This window comes from Papio anubis, chromosome 5 (assembly GCF_008728515.1).
Source record: "Papio anubis isolate 15944 chromosome 5, Panubis1.0, whole genome shotgun sequence".
Taxonomy (NCBI): domain Eukaryota; kingdom Metazoa; phylum Chordata; class Mammalia; order Primates; family Cercopithecidae; genus Papio; species Papio anubis.
Window position 1 is genome coordinate 173,153,149 of NC_044980.1, and position 19,551 is coordinate 173,172,699.

The following is a 19,551-nucleotide window of genomic DNA, read 5'->3' on the forward strand; positions in this document are numbered from 1 at the left end:
TTCTTTCTCTTTCTGTTGCTGATACAGAGGCAGGAAGAAGATACTTGACTGTCCTTCAGGACATTTGGCCAAGAGCATGTCGAGGAGAGGAGCAGAACCATCAGATGGGAACAGTTTATTAGATGCCATGGCGGGGTGCTGCTGAGAGAAAAGGGGGTCAGGTAGAGACAGTCCTGCCCTCGTGGAACTGAGGTGTGATGAGAGACAAGTCTCAACCACACAAATGAATAGATAATTACACCTTGAGATGGCCATTATTAGCAAGGGAAGTGAATCAGTGGTGGGAGGTAGGGTGGCTAAGTAGGTAGGAGCAGGATTCAGGAAGGTCTTTGGAAAGCAGTTGAACTTGACATTGAAAGATTAAGAAGGAATTGACCTCATAACAAGTAGAAGAAAGTGTTCCAGGCAGAATGGCGGCGGGGGAGAGAGAGAGAGTGTGTGTGTGTGTGTCTGTCCTGGGGCAGGAAAGAGCTGGGTGGAGCACATGTGGGGTGTGTGTGTGTGTCCTGGGGCAGGAAAGAACTTGGTACCTATAGGTTCCCCTCCCATCCTCACCCCTTTCTAACTCCAAAGGCTAGTGCGGCAGCAGGGAAAGTGACACAAATTAGTCTAGGAAAGAGAAGCAGAGGCTGCATCCTGAAGGGTCTTTTAGGTCTTATTAAAGATCCAGATAAGAAGAAGGCTTCATTCTGCTCGATTTGACATTTTGCAAGGGGACCATTTGGTATATGTAGTACACACCTCATCCTATAAGCTAGTAAGTTTCACTTATTTTGTTCTGTTCACCAAACATGACAGTAAAGACATGTCTTGAAAGCACTCAGGATTTTAGTGTTGTCTTATGTGGTGCTTATCTTTTTTTCTGTTGTTTTTCAGGGTATAATCGACTACATTTTCTATTCTAAACCTCAGCTGAACACCTTAGGCATCCTGGGCCCTCTGGACCACCACTGGCTGGTTGAGAATAACATCAGTGGCTGCCCGCACCCCCTCATTCCCTCTGACCACTTCTCACTTTTTGCACAACTGGAGCTCTTACTGCCTTTCCTGCCCCAAGTCAACGGCATCCACCTTCCTGGCAGGAGGTAGTCAAGCACCTTCAGAGGACAGCCTTGATTCACTTGTAAACTTGTGAAAATCTGAACATAGGGGAGTGAGGTATGGCCACTGAGGATTTTTGTTTGCTTAAGAATGATTTGGATTTTCAATCTGATTATTTGATAAGGATATAGTATGAAAGCCAGGTGCTAACAACAGACAAATTCTGAGCCCAATATGCTTTATACTGCTAGACAGGGATTGGTGTGTTTGCACCTATCTTTAATTTGTTATAAGAAATTTTCCTATTTCTTCTATCCAATATAATATTTTCATGCCTTGAAATAGGAAAATGTTTGAACAGCATATTCTCTTTGCACAGAAATCTGTAGCACTACTTTTTTGAGGCCAGTAGTAACATCCAGAGACCATTCTTCCATACTTTACTCCCTCCTTTTTCAGACTTGTTTGTAAAATATAGAATCTGAATTTAGCCTTTATGATTGTATATGATCCACAGAAGACCTGATTTATGAAATTTTGTACTAAAAAAAAAAATCATTTGGAAATGATTGTATTGTAAACTAAGGCTAAATTTTTTTTAAAGAAAAAGAACCTGTTTCATGTGTTACAAAGGCCAGCTTGTAAAAGAAGCTGCAACAGACTTTCTCTGCTCGTGGTTTGCACTCTTAGGGTTTTGTTAGCCCTTTTGTACTACTTTATTTTTAAATTGAGAACATGGTTCTTTACATACAAATCTGCTTAAACCTTAGGATGTTTTCAGACCAGAGGCAACTTATTCATGAATTTTTATGAAAACTATCTACCAGGACAGATAAGCTGAACAGTGATGATCTGTAGACATTTATGGACCGAATGTAATGGTTGATATATGTACATTCTGATATTTTTAAATCTAACTTTTTTAAGTTAAAAAACTACAGCTGCTTAGGTACAGCTTCTTAACTCTTTTTTGAGACACTTCCTGTCCAATCTCCACTGTGCCTGCCTAAATTTGTTCTCACCAAGCACTGCCTGTGCATGCAGAGAAAATCTGTGCATCCTCTTTTATATTTTTAAAATACTGTTTAACATTTGTGAGAATTTTATGAAAATGCTTTTGTATGAGCTGTGGCTTTTTCCCATTGTGAAGCATTGAATATCACATTTTGGAACATGTTATAGGGTGAGTCCCTGGATCTTTGCTCACCAGATCCAAGCACTGCTTCTTGGTGTCATTGCAGTGTGCTGCTTGTCACCCGGAATACTACTATCATGTGAATTCTTTTTGTTGTCCGTGTATTCCTTAGTCTTTTTGTTATTTTTTTTTTAATCCTTTTTTAAGAAGAAGTAATTTTCCATTTATAAAGCAGTATGAATTAGATGTATTTTCAAAACAGGTCCCTAAGACAATTCTTCAGATCATTTTTTAAATGACTAAGTCATTTAGTGTGTCAACCAAGATAAAAGTTACATCACACGCTCTATTTTGCCCGTAGTGCCATTAGTAGAATAGAGATGAAAACCAGCTTTAACTTTGCAAAGTGAACGTATACATGGTCTGTTCTCATTTGTTAATTCTTCTCTCAAAAGTCAAATGAATTCCGAGGGAGTTTGGTCAAACTGCTTTTGTTTCAACTGCAGGCAGGGGAGCAAAAGGACGCCATGTGAGCATTAGGAAAAAAAAAATATTGACTGTTACTAACAATTTTTATATAGAGAATGAGTTGTTTGGGAAATGATTGATTTTTTTTTTTTTTTTTCCTTTTAGAAAATTCTCCAAAAGGTTTTGATGTTGAATCTTTGTCTTGGACCTGTTTTTTTCCTTTGAGGGTTTTTCGTTTTTTGTTTTTTCTAGGATTTCATTGTGATGTTTTGGTTTTGTTTTTTGCTTTTTGTTTAAGTTGTGCTGACACCAAACACATCCAGTTTATAATCAGAACATTGGAAAGCTCATATTGATGTAGAACCAGTGCATAACTTTGTATGGGGTTTTGTTATTGGTTTTTTTGTAGAGTGTGAATAAAAGGTATGTTTACTCATTTTTCCTGAACACTGTGTTGGTAATGTGCATCATGACAATTTCCAGTGAAGGTGAGCTGGAGCTGGTTGGACTAATGAGGCTGAGGAAGCAGCTTTTCCTACGATCTGCATTATGTAATCACAGGTCCAGAGAGCTTTACGGAAGCGGGAGAGGAGGAGCACTTACTCATTTTGTGTTTGTTAACGGAGGACGTCATCTTTTCATAGATGCCGGAACTAGAGTGCCCTTGTTAGATGCTAAAGGTTTGAGCTTTACACAAGATGTATTCATCTGTATTTGTTACTGTCTACAATATATTTGAATTTGGGGCAGCATATTAAGATATAATGGCCTGTTATGTCTTGAAAATACTTGTTTTGCCTCTTCAAGGCATACTGCATTCTGTGGATCAGTTTGAACAGCTTCTCCACCTTATTTGGACAGTGATAAATTGAACCAAGAGTGTAGATTTACAACTGTAACCTTCAAAAGAGGAAGAAATATTTGAAGTCTGTAGGGAATAAGCAGTCACACCAAAATAGACAATGATGCTTTTGTTAAGAAAGATTTCATGTTTTAGGCATTTTCTGTGTCCTAAATAATTTTCAATAATCTATACTCCCTAAAATGCAATAAAAACTAGTATGTTTTCATGGTGTAGATTTTTTTTCAAAAATTCTGTAACAAATATATTTAATGTGTTGCCATAATGTAATTTCAGTGTTTTTGCTGGATAAATCCATTTTAGAAATGTTTTACAAAAAATTTAGGACATGTTTTCTGTTTTAAAGATCAGAAGTTTGGAGGCACTCAAGTCCTTGTTGCAAATCTCTTGAAGTACAGCTTCACCATATTAATGGTAATTATTTATACTTTGAGAATTTAAATTAATTTATGGCATAATTTAAGCTAAAGTTGTAGAAATGAATTGTTGAGTGCAACTTTAATAGTCCCAAAGATAGGCAGAGAACATCTCCAAAAATGTAGGGTTTTTTTTTGTGTGTGTGTGTTTTTAATATGATTTAGTGACAACCAGGAAAACTTACTTGGGGTTATTAGCACTTTCAAACTTAGGGACATTATTAAATTGGATGGAATGCACTTCTAAATGTTTAAATTAAAATTTCGAAGCTCTTTTGAGATTCAGGTTCTCAATAATAACATTCAAGTTTTAGAGTTTCACTTTGTACTATTTAAATTTATGGAACTAGTTTCCATACTGACTTCTAAGGTTTTGGGGTTATGTATAAGGACTAAAACCAAGCTAGGCAAAACAATTACAGCATTGTTTTTTTAATAAAGCTATCAGAATATCCAGTACAAATGTTGCAGATAATTCCAAGAACTCCTTTAGCAGATGTTCTTCACCATTCATAAACAGTATTTTAAGATGTTCACTTTGCTCTTCTTTTTGGTTACATAAATTTTAGTAACTGGTATGTTGAAGTAGTGTCTAAAATAAAGTATCTAGTCTTTATTCACAGTACATTATATTGTGTAATGCACTGGACTAACTCTTGTTTACCATTCATGTAACAAAACCCAGCACATTATCTGCACTATAAGCTCAAAGAATGTCCCATTTGCCCAGGCAGCTCTTTGATGAGGGTGGTGGGAAACTGAATATACCATATGGACTGGCGGTAACAAGGGCTTGTACTGTTCTTTTCAGTGGAACCTTCTTGGTCAAATTGTAACTAGCTAGTATTATATTTATATACAGGGTCTTTTTTCTTTACCGATGTATTTTCCTACTCATAGCCAACCAATAAATTCAATATCTGTTTCAAATATTTTAGAAGTGTAATTTGTATAGCTGTAGTACTGAGGTTTGAGGAAAAATAGAGGTTAATCAGCAGACCACGTATTTAAAATTCTGAATCATCTGGGACAGGGTTGTAACTCACCCTTCCAAAGGGAAGAATGCAGGGGGACAGGGCCATGATATGGGGAAATGGTATAAACTAATGTATTTCTTTATTGGCTGTTATTCTGTATAACACTTATATCTTTGCCAAAGTTCAATTTTATATTTAGGCAACTGATGGTCCTTTTGCATTTAGGATTTTCGTTGTTGTTACCTTATACCTCATGATATAAGAAATGGGCTCATGTGTCTTCCGTCTTTTGGAAGGAGGTTGACATATTTTAAATAAATGCTTTTAAATACAGTAGCAAACGTTGTGTTGGGGTTATAATAATTCATTAAATGTTTTACTTGTTGCCTCTATTTTGTTGTATATGTAAACTTTAAAAACGTGTGACTTCGTAAGTCTTCAGATGTCAGCTTACAATTGAGAAAACATGAGTTCCTTTGCTTTTAGAAACTACTTCTATAGCAAATGTAAATTTTTATGTACATGTGGGAAAAATTCAAAATCTGGACAGTTTAGATAAAATGAATATTTGCTTTGATCTCCAATTTTTAAAGTAGGCATGTTCTACTTAATCCTTAATACAGTGATGCACATTAGGGGGATATATTCTGAGAAATGCATCCTTAGGTGATTTTGCCATTGTGTGAACATCAGATTGTATTTACACAAACCTAAATGGTGTAGCCTGTTACATATCTCGGCTTTGCGGTTTAGCCTGTTGCTCCTAGGCTGGAAACCTGTACAGCATGGTACTGTAGTGAACATTGTAAGCAGTTGTAAGACAATGGTAAAGACAGAGTAGGCCGGGAAACATGGAAAAGACACGAACATGGAAAAGACAGAGTAGACTGGGCGCAGCGGCTCACACCTGTAATCCCAGCACTTTGGGAGGCCAAGACCATCCTGGCTAACTTGGTGAAACCCCGTCTCTACTAAAAAATAATAAAAATTTTTAAAAAGTTAGGCATGGTGGCGGGCGCCTGTAGTCCCAGCTACTCAGGAGACTGACGCAGGAGAATGGCGTGAACCGGGGAGGCAGAACTTGCAGTGAGCCGAGATCACACCACTGCACTCCAGCCTGGGCGACAAAGTCAAAAAAATTGTATGTCTGAGGCTGGGTGCAGTGGATCATGCCTGTAATCTCATTTTGGGAGGCTGAGGTGGGGGGATCACTTGAGGCCAGGAGTTCAAGACCAGACTGGACAACATGGTGAAACCCCATCTCTATAAAAGAGAAAAATTAGCTGGGCATGGTGGCATGTGCCTGTGGTCACAGCTGCTTAAGAGGCTGAGGTGGGAGAATTGCTTGAGCCCAGGAGGTGGAGGTTTCAGTGAGGAGATTGTGGCACTATACTCCGCCTCAGTGACAAAGTGTGAGACTCTCAAAAAAAAAATCTGAATAGGCAGCTCTGTTATATCTTATGGACCATCCTCATATATGTGGTCAGTCTTTGACCAAAATGTCATTATGCACGGTGCATGACTATGCAATTTTACCACTATGGTGAGTTTTGGTTCTTCCATATAATTGTCAAAAAATAAGTATAAAAATGTTAATAGGTTGGGTGCAGTAGCTCATGCCTGTAATCCCAGCACTTTCAGAGGCCGAGGTGGGCAGATCACTTGAGCCCAGAGGTTCAAGACCAGCCTGGGCAATATGGTAAAACCCCACCCCACCTCTACAAAAAACATAAAAATTGGCCGGGCATGGTGGTGCGTGCCTATTGTTCCAGCCACTTGGGAAGCTGAGACAGGAGGATTGCTTGAGCCCGGGAGGCTAAGGTTGCAGTGAGCCCGGATGGCACCACTGCACCCCATGGGTGACAGAGCAAGACCCTGTCTTAAAAAAAACAAAAAAGTTAATGAAGTGTGTGCCATGTTACTTGATAAATTCCAGTTAATGTTCTTTAAAGGAACAAGTACCTAAAGAAACATGAACTGAAATATATTTAGAATAAAGTTTTTAGGTTTTAGATAACAATGTTATATACTGAGAGTTTTATTCCCTTTTTAGACTATTATTTAGGTATTCAAATTGATTTTAAAATAAGCTTTTACAGGTATTATAAAGATAATTTAACATAATGAGTGGTTATGTATTAGAAGAAACTTGTAGAAGATAGTTTTCTACTAGAATTTTATGAGAATTTTGAGAAATGTTTTTGTAAGTAGATTTCCCCTGAATAATATTTTAAATAGATTGTTACATAAATGAGTCTAACCAGCTAGTCTAGCTAGGGGTTGGGAGGACAGCTGGATTGCAAAGTAGCATGAAAACCAGTTTCTGCAGTTTTAGCACATTTAACATTTTTAATCAAATGAACGAGGAGATGTCAGTTTTCTCATTTTCTTTGAATCACAAACTTGAGATCACTCTAATCTCCCCAAAAACTGTTAAAGGAGTTTGGGTCTGTTACAGGAAACTTGGCTTGCTCTGTCAAGCCTGACCTGAGGCCAGCTTCAAGAGCTTTATTTGCTGGATACCTTCCAGCTTACCAGCAAAGTGAATCAAAGCTTCTGGGCTTACAGAGTTACCCGGTAGTAAGTTGCCTAAGCTTACTTAAAATTGAGAGATTTGCAATTGTCAGACTCTGTGCTTAGTTTGGAAATAAAGATTTACAGGCATCATCCTTCCAGTTGTTCGTTGACCATAAATCTAGTGCACTGGGTGCTGCAGATGCGATAGGTGTGGAGGAAGAAACGGGCCCAGTGGCGTTGTGCAGGGTGCGTTAAAAGGGGGGACGGATACGTGGTGTCAGACTAGTTAGCTGGTTTCTGGTGTGGTCCAGTTGACAGCTAAGCCGAGGCGGGCTTGCAGAGCAGTAAGCCTAGAAAGGAAAGGAAATTTTGAAATATTTAGGAAAGGGAAGTAATAATCTCAATTCCTGCCTCACATGTGGGTGAAAAGACGGATAAATGAGTTTTGTCCAGGCATTGTTGTCATTATGTAAACCCTGACTCAAAATCTATGTCTGCCACCAAGGCCCCCATTTTTCCTTTACCCATCTGACAAAAGTATTTAGTTGAAGAATCTTGTTTCTCAAGCTGGATTTTACTTCATTCCCCATTATCATTTATTCAGATTTTAGTCTGCAAGAGAAATCCATGGTGCCGCTACTAAACAGCTTAGTAATTCCAGAAAATGATGAAAGGTAGCATTTGATGCTAAATTAATTCTTTTAGCCTGTTTCCCTTTGACTTTTTGTATTCCTGAAAATAGTTTAAATGTAAAAAGACTGCCTTTCCGAGGTTGCTGGTAAGACCCAGCATTGGAAGATGTGTAGGCAGAGCAGCGCACAGCTAGTGAAGGGAGGGATCCAAGAATCCTCAGCTCTGCGAAACTCCGCTCATGTGCGTTGTTCAGCGTGGTGGCCTCTAGCCATGCGTGGCTTCTGGGCATTTGAAATATGGCTGTTGTGACTGGTACTGAAAAATAGTCCTTTTTGTTAAGCAAAATGATTTTTATAGGATCACATGTTTATAGGATCACATTTATCTTTTAATTGTTGCATTGTTTAAGATAGAGAACCATTGCATTGCTTGTTTGTATGACACATAAACACATTGCCAGATGGTATCAAAGAATTGACTTCATTCTAACAGTATTTTACTACTAACCAAAGTAACATTATAGTGCATTTATCTAAATGTTATATGCAGACAGTTACTGTGCCTATGTAAATCCTAATTAGTAGTTAAAGTGAGATGTATGTTCATATTTTTCTAGTTTAAAAAATATACATGAGGCCAGGTGTGGTGGCTCACACCTGTAATCCCAGCACTTTGGGAGGCCGAGGCAGGCAGATCATGAGGCCAGGAGATCGAGACCATCCTGCCCAACATGGTGAAACCCCATCTCTACTAAAAATACAAAAATTAGCCAGGCATGGTGGTGTGTGCCTGTCGTCCCAGCTACTCGGGAGGCTGAGGCAGGAGAATCACGTGAACCTAAGAGGCAGAGGTTGCAGTGAGCCGATACCACGCCAGTGCCCTCCAGACTGGCAACAGAGGGAGACTCCGTCTCAAATATTTATATATATACACACACACACATAGAGATATATACATGTACACACATATATACACACAAATATATATACATAGAAATTATTAAATTTAAAATCAGTGGTGGCTCACGCCTGTAATCCCAGCACTTTGGGAGGCTGAGGTGAGTGGATCTCCTGAGGTCAGCAGTTCAAGACCAGCCTGGCCAACCTGGTGAAACCCCGTCTCTACTAAAAATACAAAATTAGCCGGGCATGCTGGCAGGCACCTGTAATCCCAGCTGCTCAGGAGACGGAGGCAGGAGAATTGCTTGAATCCGGGAGGCGGAGGTTGCGGTGAGCCGGGATCATGCCACTGCACTCCAGCCTGGGCGACAAGAGTGAGACTTTATCTCAAAAAATATAATAATAAATAAGTTTAAAGACAATGTCTTTGCTAATTATTATTTGCTGAATTGTGAAGGAGTTTTAGTGATTCATTGTTCTCTTGATTCCAATTTAAGATTCTTTTGCAACAAAAGGAATGCTATCATGTATGCAATAATCTAAAGCAAAATAACATCAGTCTATGGTGCAGATTTTCTCACCAATATCACACTGACAATGAATGAACTAAAGGTGAAGCTCCAAGGAAAGGAAAAGCTTATTTGTGATGTTCACAGACAGGTACAAGAATTTATGTTGAAATTGAAACTTTATAATGCAAATCAAGAATATGAATTTGATGCATTTTCTGACATTTAAAATTTTAATTGTAATTTAACATTTTATAAGTTGCAAAAACTATAAGTAAAATTTGAAGCAAACACTGTTGATGCATTTACTTAGAGTAGCTGCCAAGCATGGTGGCTCACATCTGTAATCCCAGCACTCGGGAAGGTCAAGGCAGAAGGACTGCTCGAGGTTGGGAGTTTAAGACCAGCCTGAGCAATACAGGGAGACCCTGTCTCAAAAAAATAAAATTTTTAAATTATGCATTACTAATTTTTAAATTAGTAATTTTTAAATTAATTTTTAAATTATGCATTACTAGTTTTTTAAATTATGCATTACTGCTTTGAATTTAATGTTCATATTCTAGAGTCAACGCAAGAATTCGTGAGTACTTAGAAACAAATACTTTTGCTACAAAGTTCAATAGATTCCCATAAAACGGAAATAGCAGGTTGGTTGATGTGGGTCCAAAAAAATTTTTTTAATGATTTTGGGGATTTGATTCAGTTATAAAACAAGTATATTTGGTACAACTTTGGTATGTGAATCAATTTTTAAGATTCAGCTCTATGATATTTATAGGAGATGCACTTTAGGTGTAAAGGTTACACATAGGCTGAGAGTACAAGGATGGAAGAAGATGTCATGCAAACAGGAACTATAAAAATTGGAGCTATACTAATGTCAGGCAAAATAGACTAGGAAACAAAATGTTCCTAGAGATAAAGAAGGATATCTTCTAATGATAAGCAACAACAAACAACAAAGCCCCAAACTACAGGAAGCAAAGGCTGACAGAATGGAAGGGAGAAATTGACAATTCAGCAATAATAAATGGAAATTTCAGTACCTTTCTCTCAATAGAACAGCTAGGCATTAATCGATGTGAATAGGAAACACCAACTGAACCTGATAGACAAGTAAAACAATACCAGAATATACATTTCTCCCGGGTGTACATGGAATATTCTCTAGGACAGATCATATGCGATGCTATAAAACAAGCCATAATAAGCTCAAAAGGATTGAAATCATACCAAATATATTATCCAATCGAAGTGAAACCAGGGAAGTTTGAAAATACTTTGAAATAAATGAAAAGACAATATACGAAAACATGGGATGCAGTGAAAGCAATACTTAAATTTATAAACACATTTTAAAAGATTTTGGGGCCACGCACGGTGGCTCCCAGCACTTTGGGAGGCCGAGGCGGGCGGATCATGAGGTCAGGAGATCGAGACTATCCTGGCTAACACGGTGAAACCCCATCTCTACTAAAAATACAAAAAAAAAAAAAAAAAAAAAAATTAACCAGGTGTGGTGACAGGCACCTGTAGTCCCAGCTACTCGGGAGGCTGAGGCAGGAGAATGGTGTGAACCCGGGAGGCCGAGAGATCACACCACTACACTCCATCCTGGGTGACAGAGGAAGACTCCATCTCAAAAATTGAAAAAAGATCTTAAATCTTCTTTTCAACTTAAGACACTGGAAAATGGTAAACCAAACCCAAAGCAAGCAGAAAGAAGGAAGTAATTGGAACTAGAACAGAAAATCATGAAATAGAGAATAGAAAAACAGTATAGGGCCAGGCGTGGTGGCTCACGCCTATAATCCCAACACTTTGGGAGGCCGAGGTGGGCAGATCATGAGGTCGGGAGCTGGAGACCAGCCTGGCCAACACAGTGAAACCCCGTCTCTACTAAAAATAGAAAAATTAGCTGGGTGTGGTGGTGCACGCCTGTAGTCCCAGCTACTCAGGAAGCTAAGGCAGGAGAATTGCTTGAACCCGGGAGGCAGAGGTTGCAGTGAGCCGAGATCGCACCACTGCACTCCAGCCTGGCGAGAGAGGGAGACTGTCTCAAACAAACAAACTAAACAAAACAAACAAAAAACAGTAGAGAATCAAAGACTGATTCTTTGGAAAGATCAGCAAAATTGATGAGCCTTTAAGTAGTCTGAACATAAAAAACTGCTTAAATTACTAAAATCAGGAATGAAAGGGAGACATTACTACCAACCTTTTTAGAATAAAAAGGATTACTATGGAATGCTATGGACAATTGTATGCCAATGAATTAGACAATGTAGATGACATGGATAGATTCCTAGAAAGACACTACCAAAACTGACTCAAGAAGAAAAGAAAATCTGAATAGATGTACAGCAATAAAAAGATTGAATTAGGCCGGGCGCGGTGGCTCACGCCTGTAATCCCAGCACTTTGGGAGGCCGAGGCGGATGGATCACAAGGTCAGGAGATCGAGACCATGGTGAAACCCCGTCTCTACTAAAAATAGAAAAAACTAGCCGGGCACGGTGGCGGGCGCCTGTAGTCCCAGCTACTCAGGAGGCTGAGGCAGGAGAATGGGGTGAACCCGGGAGGCGGAGCTTGCAGTGAGCTGAGATCACACCACTGCACTCCAGCCTGGGCGACAGACCGAGGCTCCGTTTCAAAAATAATAATAAAAGATTGAATTACTAATGGAAAAAACTACAAAATGAAAAGCATAGGCCCTGATGGCTTCACTGGTGAATGCTATCAAGTATTTAAGTTGATACCAATTCCTCACAAACTTCAAAAAGTAGAAGAGGGAACACTTTTTAACTCATTCTATGAGGTCAGTATTACCCTGATATCAACACCAGACAAAGATATCTCAAAGAAAACTACATACCAATCACTTAAATATAGATCCAAAAATCCTCAAAAACATACTAGCAAAATGGGATTCAGCAACATATAAAAAAGGATTTTGCACCATGACCAAGTGGGATTTATCCAATTAATGTGATGCATTGTATCAGTAAAATAAAGGACAAAAGCATAGGATCATTGACGAAACTTACTCTCCATTCAAAAACAAAAAACCGAGAACTTCCTCAATCTGAACCTACAGTTGATATTATACTTAATGGTGAAAGACTAAGACTTTCTCCCAAGAAAGCAAGGAATTCATGTTCTTGGATTGGAGGATAATATTAAGATGGCAATATTCCCTAAATTGATCTACAGATTCAATGCAGTCTCTATCAGAATCCCAGCTGACTTTTTGTTTATTGCAGAAATTTACAATCTAATCTTTAAAGTCATATGGAAATCCAAGGGACCTCCAAAATAGCCAAACAGTCTTGAAGAGGGTCAAAGTTGGAGGACTAAAACATCCTGATTTTAAAGACAGTGTGGTTCTAGCATAAGGATAGCATATTGGTCAATAGAATAGAATTTAAATCCCAAGAAATAAGCCCTTACATTTCTGGTCAATTGATCTGTGACAAACTTGCCAAGATATCTCAATAGGGGAACGTGTAGCATCCTCAATGAATAGTGCTGGGACAGCTGAATTCAGGCGTACCTCGGAGATATTGAGGGCTTTGTTTCTGGCCACTGCAGTAAAGCAAGTTGTGAACTTTTTGGTTTCTCAGTGCATGTAAAAGTTACGTTTACACGATAGTGTAGTCTATTCAGTATGCAATAGCATTATGTCTTAAGGAACATGCTTTAATTTTAAAATACTTTATTGCCTACAAATCTGAGCCTTCAGTGAGTGATAATCGTTTTGCTGGTAGAGGATCTTGTCTCAATGTTGATGGCTGCTGACTGATCAGGATGGTGGTTGCAGAAAGTTGGGGCGGCTGTGGCAACTTCTTAAAATAAGACAATGAAGTTTGCAGCATTGACTCTTCCTTTCACAAAAGATTTCTCTATGTTGCATGCAATGCTGTTTGATAGAATTTTACTCACAGTAGAACTTCTTTCAAAATTGGAGTTAATCCCCTCAAAACCGGCTGCTGCTTTGTCAACTAAGTTTGTGTACTCTTCTAAAAACATCCTATGTGGTCATTTCAGTGAGGTTCGCAGCCTCTTCACTGGGAGGAGATTCCATCTCAATAAACCACTTTCTCTGCTCATCCATAAGGAGTAACTCCTCACTCCACTCCTCACCTGTTCAAGTTTTATCATGCGGTTGCAGCAGTGCAGCCACATCTTCAGTCAGGATTCACTTCTAATTCAAGTTCTCTTGTTATTTCTACCACATCTGCAGTTACTACCTGAAGCCTTGAACCCCTTGGTTATCCATTAGACTGGAATCAGCTTCTTCCAAACTCCTGTTAATGCTGGGGTGTTTTTTTTTGGGGGGGGGACAGGGGCTTGCTTTGTCACCCAGAGAAGGGGTCTCACTCTGTCACCCAGGCTGGAGTGCAGTGGCACAATCACAGCTCGCTTTCTGGGCTCAAGTGACCCTCTCACCTAAGCCTCCCAAGTAGCTGGGACTACAGACGTGCGCCACCACACCCAGCTAATTTTTAAATTATTCTGTACAAAGTCTTACCTTGTTGCCCTTGTTCAAGGGTGATCTTGAACTCCTGGGCTCAAGGGATCCTCCTGCCTCGACCTCCCAAAGTGCTGGGATTAGCCACCATGCCAGCCATAAATTTAAAAAAAAAAAAAAAAAAAAAAGCTGGGTACAGTGGCTCACACCTATAGTACCAGCTACTTGGGAGGCTGAGGTGGGAGGATCGCCTGAGCCCAGGAGTTCAAGGCTGCGATGAGCTGTGATCGCATCATTACACTCCAGCCTGGGTGACAGTGAGACTCCACGTCTAAAAACATCAGGCATTTACAATTATACTTCCAAGTGTGATCTTGAGCCTTAAGGTTTTACTTACTCTTACATCATCAGCATCTTCTTTTAACTTTGCCAGAAATCTGACTTCAATGACAGTAACTTGATTACACATCTGAGTTGTCACAGAATATGCACAGAAGGGCCTCAGTAGAGCAATGCCGCCAATAAGAGAAGTTTAAAATTATTTTCACAGTTCCTCTTGTCCTTGGGGTGGACCCATCCCAGGGCATCAATTAAATTACTACATTTTTACATTACTTAGATCCTTGGTGGTTAGGCCCCCATTAGAAACCAAGTTAAGTTTATTTGTTGTCCTAACTTCCACTTTTAGAGGCTGCTTTAAAGACTTTGCATTTGGTCTTTTGTGGCAATATAAAATATTTTTCAAATAGTAACCATTTTAAAACATTTTATCCTTGGGCTGGGCGCCATGGGTCATGCCTCAGTCCCAGCACTTTGGCCACAGCACTCTTGCCTTTGAGGGGTCGACTTTCGTTGTCTCACACATCCCTGCTGAAGCATATGTACCTTTTCCCCGTGATACACACCCTGCGGCTGGGAGTCGACCGCGGGGGATGCACCACCGCAAGTCCACCCGAGACGTGGCTTCTGGTTTTAAGTCCCTATTAAATGTTTATTTATGAGAAACTGAACTTGTCAGACTCTTTCTTCAGCCCCTTAGCTCCCTCGGTCTCTGGGGGCAGATCTGCATATACCTGCTCACTGACGAACAGCATCTTTGGGACCAGCACGTCCAGGATTATGTTGGTCTCTCCTCCAGGAATCTACAGGAGGAAGGAAGCTAGACGTTGCGGCTGGTCTTGGAACTTCAACTGGTATTCGCAGCTTCCCTTTTTTACTAAGCACTTTGCTTTCCCCCTGTCGTTTTCCTGGAAAGATTCCAGGGGTGGAGGGTAGCAGGGCCATCTCGGGATAGTACCACAGCCCACCCACCGTCAGTTCCAACAAGCTCTACCATGTTCCCATAATGATTTACCTGGATGTTTTAATCCAGTTAGTTAAGGAATTCTTAGCAGACAACCTGCAAAAAGCCTGGATATATAATACTGGGGGAGGTGGGCCTGGGGTCATGGTGGGGTCAGTGTCCCCATGACCTTGTGATTCTCACTCTTGGTTCACTGTTGTCCAGACCAAAGCCTTCCCCACCCCGTGAAGATTCACAGCCCTGCAGGGCCTTGGGGGCAATGCGTGGATGAGATTTCATGGCATCTGGATCCAGGTGGCTTCTTCCCTGTTGTGGTTTGCTTGTGAACTCATCAAAATGGCCAAACTTTTTATTTTACTGTATTATTTATGTATTTTGAGATGGGGCATCTCTCTGCTGACCAGGCTGGAGTGCAGTGGTGCAATCACAGCTCACTGCGGCCTGACCTCTCTGATTCAAGTGATCCTCCCGCCTCAGCCTCCCGAGTAGCTGGGATTACAGGCACAGGCCACCATGCCCGGATAACTTTGGTATTTTTGTTTTGTTTTGTTTTGTTTTAGACGGAGTCTCACTCTGTCACCAGGCTGGAGTGCAGTGACACGATCTTGTTTTGTTGTTTTTTTTTTACACGGAGTTTCACTCTTGTTGCCCAGGCTGGAGTGCAGTGGCGCAATCTCCAGCTCACCGCAACCTCCACCTCCTGGGTTCAAGCAATTCTCCTGCCTCAGTCTCCCCAGCAGCTGGGATTACAGGCATGTGCCACCACACCCGGCTAATTTTGTATTTTTAGTAGAGATGGGGTTTTCCCATGTTGGTCAGGGTTGGTCTCAAACTCCCAACCTCAGGTGATCCGCCCACCTCGGCCTCCCAAAGTGCTGGGATTACAGGCGTGAGCCACTGCGCCCAGCTACCATCTTGGCTCACTACAATATCCGCCTCCCAGGTTCAAGCGATTCTTCTGCCTCTGCCTCCTGAGTAGCTGGGACTACAGGCTCGAGCCACCATGCCCAGCTAATTTTTATATTTTTAGTAGAGAGGAGGTTTCATCATTTTGGTTAGGATGGTCTCGATCTCTTGACCTCGTGACCCACCCTCCTCAGCCTCCCAAAGTGCTGGGATTACACGCATGAGCCACCGCGCCCCCCGAGTTTTTGTATTTTTTGTAGAGACGGAGTTTCCTCATGTTGCCCAGGCCGGTTTCAAACTCCTGGACTCAAGTGATCCACCTGCCTCGGCTTCTCAAAGTACTGGGATTACAGGTGTGTGCCACTGTGCCCAACCAAAAAATTTTTTAAATCTTGTGTGAATATTCACGATGGTAGGGGGGAGAAGCCCTGCTCAAGCCACCTGGGGCAGAGTCATTTTTCCCGGCAAGGAAGTTTACTGGGAAGCTTCCCCTGAAATGGACGTCGATGTCTGGGTTCCCTGGGCACCTTCCCAGCAGCACTCGGATCAGTGGACAGAAGGAGGTCTCTCTGGTACAGCAGAAGGAATCAAAGCCGCTGGGTGATGTGAACAAAACCAGCAGAAACCACAGGCAAAACAAGCCCTCATTCCTTCCCCATTTCCCAGGAAGAAATCTACAGTTACAGAGGGAAACAAATAAAAATTTTCAAATTTTAGCAACAAATGGCTTTGGCGCGTTTGCATTCTCGCCAGTCTTCAAGCAGTAGATAATTTTTATGCTTCTTCCACAGTTACAGACAGTTTACCTCTGATGCTGGCCCCCTCTCTCTGTGCCACCCGCAGACTCTCGCACCCTCCCTCTCTCCCTCCCTCACAATATCTGGGACTTGGCACCCTCGGTCCCCCACAGGCATCAGCATTTGGGTGAGAAAATATCAGGCTCAGGCTGCTCTTAACCACGTTTACTGAGAGGGGCCGGGGAAGGGGACGGGACGGTCCGCCTCACAGTGGGATTTTCAGCCCCCGCGGGTGGGCAGCGTCTTGTTCTCAGGTGTAGCTGCTCCAGTCTCGGCTCAGCCAAACATCGTCAGGACCCCCTGGAAAGCAGAGGCCGAGCTTGAGGGCCCCAACCCTGCCCCCAAGAACTCAGGCTCTGCCGGGAGTGGGAGCGGGGCGGGTCCGCTGGCGTCTCCGGGGACGCCTCCGCCTTCCCCGCCCCTGCAACTCGGATGCGCCCCACCCAGTTCCCACCGGGAGACCCAGGCTTATCCCAGGGACAGGGCTTGGAGGGCCGGACAGGAAACAGCCGTGACTAGGGTCTGGACACCTCTGGTGCAATGTTGAGGCTGGCCGGGAAGGGACGCGGGTGCAGGAAGGTTCCCGGGGTGCCCACGTTACCAGCAGGGTCTTCAGTGCCCCCATGGCCTCGGGGCCCAGCTCAGCCACACACTTCTGGGAGCCCTCTACGAGGTGGTTCACGGGGATGCCCAGGCTTGCCAGCAGGAGTTTCAGCAGGTTGAGGGTGCCGAGGGGGTTGAGGGTGCCGAGGGCGTTGAGGGTGCCGAGGGGGTCGGCCATGGTGCCGAGGGGCTTGGCCAGGGTCCCGGCCGCGGCCTCTGCTCCTGACTCCAGCTCAGTGACAGGCTGGGCCACATGCTTGGCCGAACCCACAAACAAAGCAGCAGCTGCAAGCAAACAGGGAGGGGTCACCGCCTGCGCGGGGGTCCCCAGAAGGCGGGCCCAGGACGCGCCCCCGCGGAGGGCGCCCAGGAACCGTCGCGCCCTGCCCGGCTCCCTGACCGCCCTCTCAGTCTTGCGCCGAGGCCGGGAGCGAGCCCCGGGACACAGGGGGTCTGGGGAGGCGGCCCCGCGCGGACACGCTGCAGGGACACCGGAGTGGCCTGAGGGTGGCGGGAGGACCGGTGAACTCTGTGCAGGCTCCAGGGCGGGCCCCCAAGGAGGGGACACTCGCGCTGCACCTTGCAGGATGAGGGGACGGTGGCCACACAGGGGACAGACGGCCGTCCCCAGGCCACGGGCGGCCCCTGTCCTGGCTCGAGGCTGGAGAGAGCCCTGAGAGGAGGGAGGCCTGGGGCTGCAGGCGCGGGGAGCGCAGGCGCGGGGCCTGGGACGGGCCGCGGGGTGGCGGAGCCCTCCGGGCGCTGGGCGAGGCTGGAAGGACCCTGGGATCCAGGATTGGCGCAGGCAGGGGCGGGGCACAGCGGGCACCGAGGCCTCAGGCCACCGTGCGGGCCAGGAGCCCAGGGCGCTCACCGGAGCCGCAGGACAGGGCCACGCAGAGCCCCAGGAGGGCGGCGGCGAGCTTCATGGCGCAGGGGCTCGGGGCGCGCTGGGGACCTGCGGATGCCCGGGCCTGGCCACGAGGCTTCATATACCCGGTCCTCGCCCCTCCAGGGCCGGCCTCGCCCATGCTCCGGAGAAAGCCCTCCCTGCTCCGCTCATGGCCGAGCCCTGGCCAACTTCCTGCTGCGGCCGGCGGGCCCTGGGAAGCCAGTGACCCCTTCCCTGCCTGGGGTACTTCCTCTTGGCAGGGGCTGGGACCCAGAGCTGGGCCTTCTGCGAGCAGGCGGGCCTGGCCTTTGTCTCCCCGAGGCCCACCCGGTCCGCACCTTCACTTTGCGGTCTGACCCCATGGGCCTCACTGCAGGGCTGGGCCCTGGTGAGGCGGAGGTTCCCTCGCGCCAGAGCAGGTGCACGGGCGGGGCAGGTCGGTGATCCCAGACCGTGGCAATGTCAGGCAATGGGGGGTCCTCGTGGGCGCCTTCTGGGCTTGGGGAAGCCAAGGTGGAGGCGCCAGAGACGATCAGGCCTCACTCCTGGCCACCTCCCTGGCCGGGCCACAGGCAGCCATCGTGCAAACAGAAAGAGCTGGGGCGTTTTTCTGTCTTCGCAACTAGCCTGGACACTAGTGGATGGGCCTGGTTTGTTCCAGAGTCTCTCTAAATGTCCTCACTTGTCTGTCACTGCAGAAGTATGACAGATGGAGAGCAAAACACTTGTTGAAAAGTTTTGTAAATGATACATAAATTAATTTACTTTTAGCCCTTTTTTCCCCGTCTATTTTTTGACCCCAGGCATCGAGCATTGAATGACTCACTTTTTGGTTCATGGCTGATCTCAGCATTCGTTGGTGCAAAGCCTCTCTTTTATTTTGTAAAGCGTAGCTGGCATGCATGGTAAACCGGCTCCTGGGTGGGAAGACCTGACTCTTCAGGCAGTGTCCTGGGATTCCTTTGCCATGGCTGATAGCATGTCTTATCCCTCAGCCACCCGAAGCTACTGCGGCCTCCTCCGCACCTGCAGACAGTTGTGGCTTGCTAACTGTCACAAACAGGTGCACACATTCACATTGTTCTGTTCATTTACCCCCTTTTTTTTTTTTTTCGAGAC

General features: G+C 43.9%; 2 protein-coding genes across 10 annotated transcripts in view; one reads left to right on the forward strand and one right to left on the reverse strand.

The window, feature by feature from the left end:
* The window catches only part of CNOT6 (CCR4-NOT transcription complex subunit 6), an 81,500-nt gene extending 76,209 nt beyond the window's left edge, over window positions 1-5,291 (forward strand). For 3 of the 8 annotated variants that reach the window (XM_017960238.3, XM_017960236.3, XM_017960240.3), the window contains exon 12: window positions 877-5,291. In XM_017960238.3, the coding sequence (XP_017815727.1) occupies window positions 877-1,089 (213 nt within the window). In that variant the 3' untranslated portion in view covers window positions 1,090-5,291. The other 5 variants (XM_017960237.3, XM_017960239.3, XM_031666691.1 and 2 more) reach the window with 4 other exon arrangements.
* An 11,796-nt stretch (window positions 5,292-17,087) lies between these two features.
* On the reverse strand, window positions 17,088-19,543 carry SCGB3A1 (secretoglobin family 3A member 1). Of its 2 annotated transcripts, none has more exons than XR_002522903.2 (4): window positions 19,259-19,543; window positions 18,771-19,124; window positions 17,539-17,825; window positions 17,088-17,237 (listed from the first exon to the last, which is right to left on the reverse strand). XR_002522903.2 is itself a non-coding variant. In XM_031666693.1 (4 exons), exons 2-4 carry the CDS (start codon window positions 18,569-18,571, stop codon window positions 17,214-17,216), a joined length of 468 nt encoding a protein of 155 aa, XP_031522553.1. In that variant the 5' UTR covers window positions 18,572-19,124; window positions 19,259-19,532; the 3' UTR covers window positions 17,088-17,213. The 2 variants fall into 2 exon arrangements, 1 of the variants encoding a protein (XP_031522553.1); XM_031666693.1 differs by having other exon boundaries at window positions 18,415-19,124; window positions 19,259-19,532.
* Window positions 19,544-19,551: the final 8 nt, after the last annotated feature.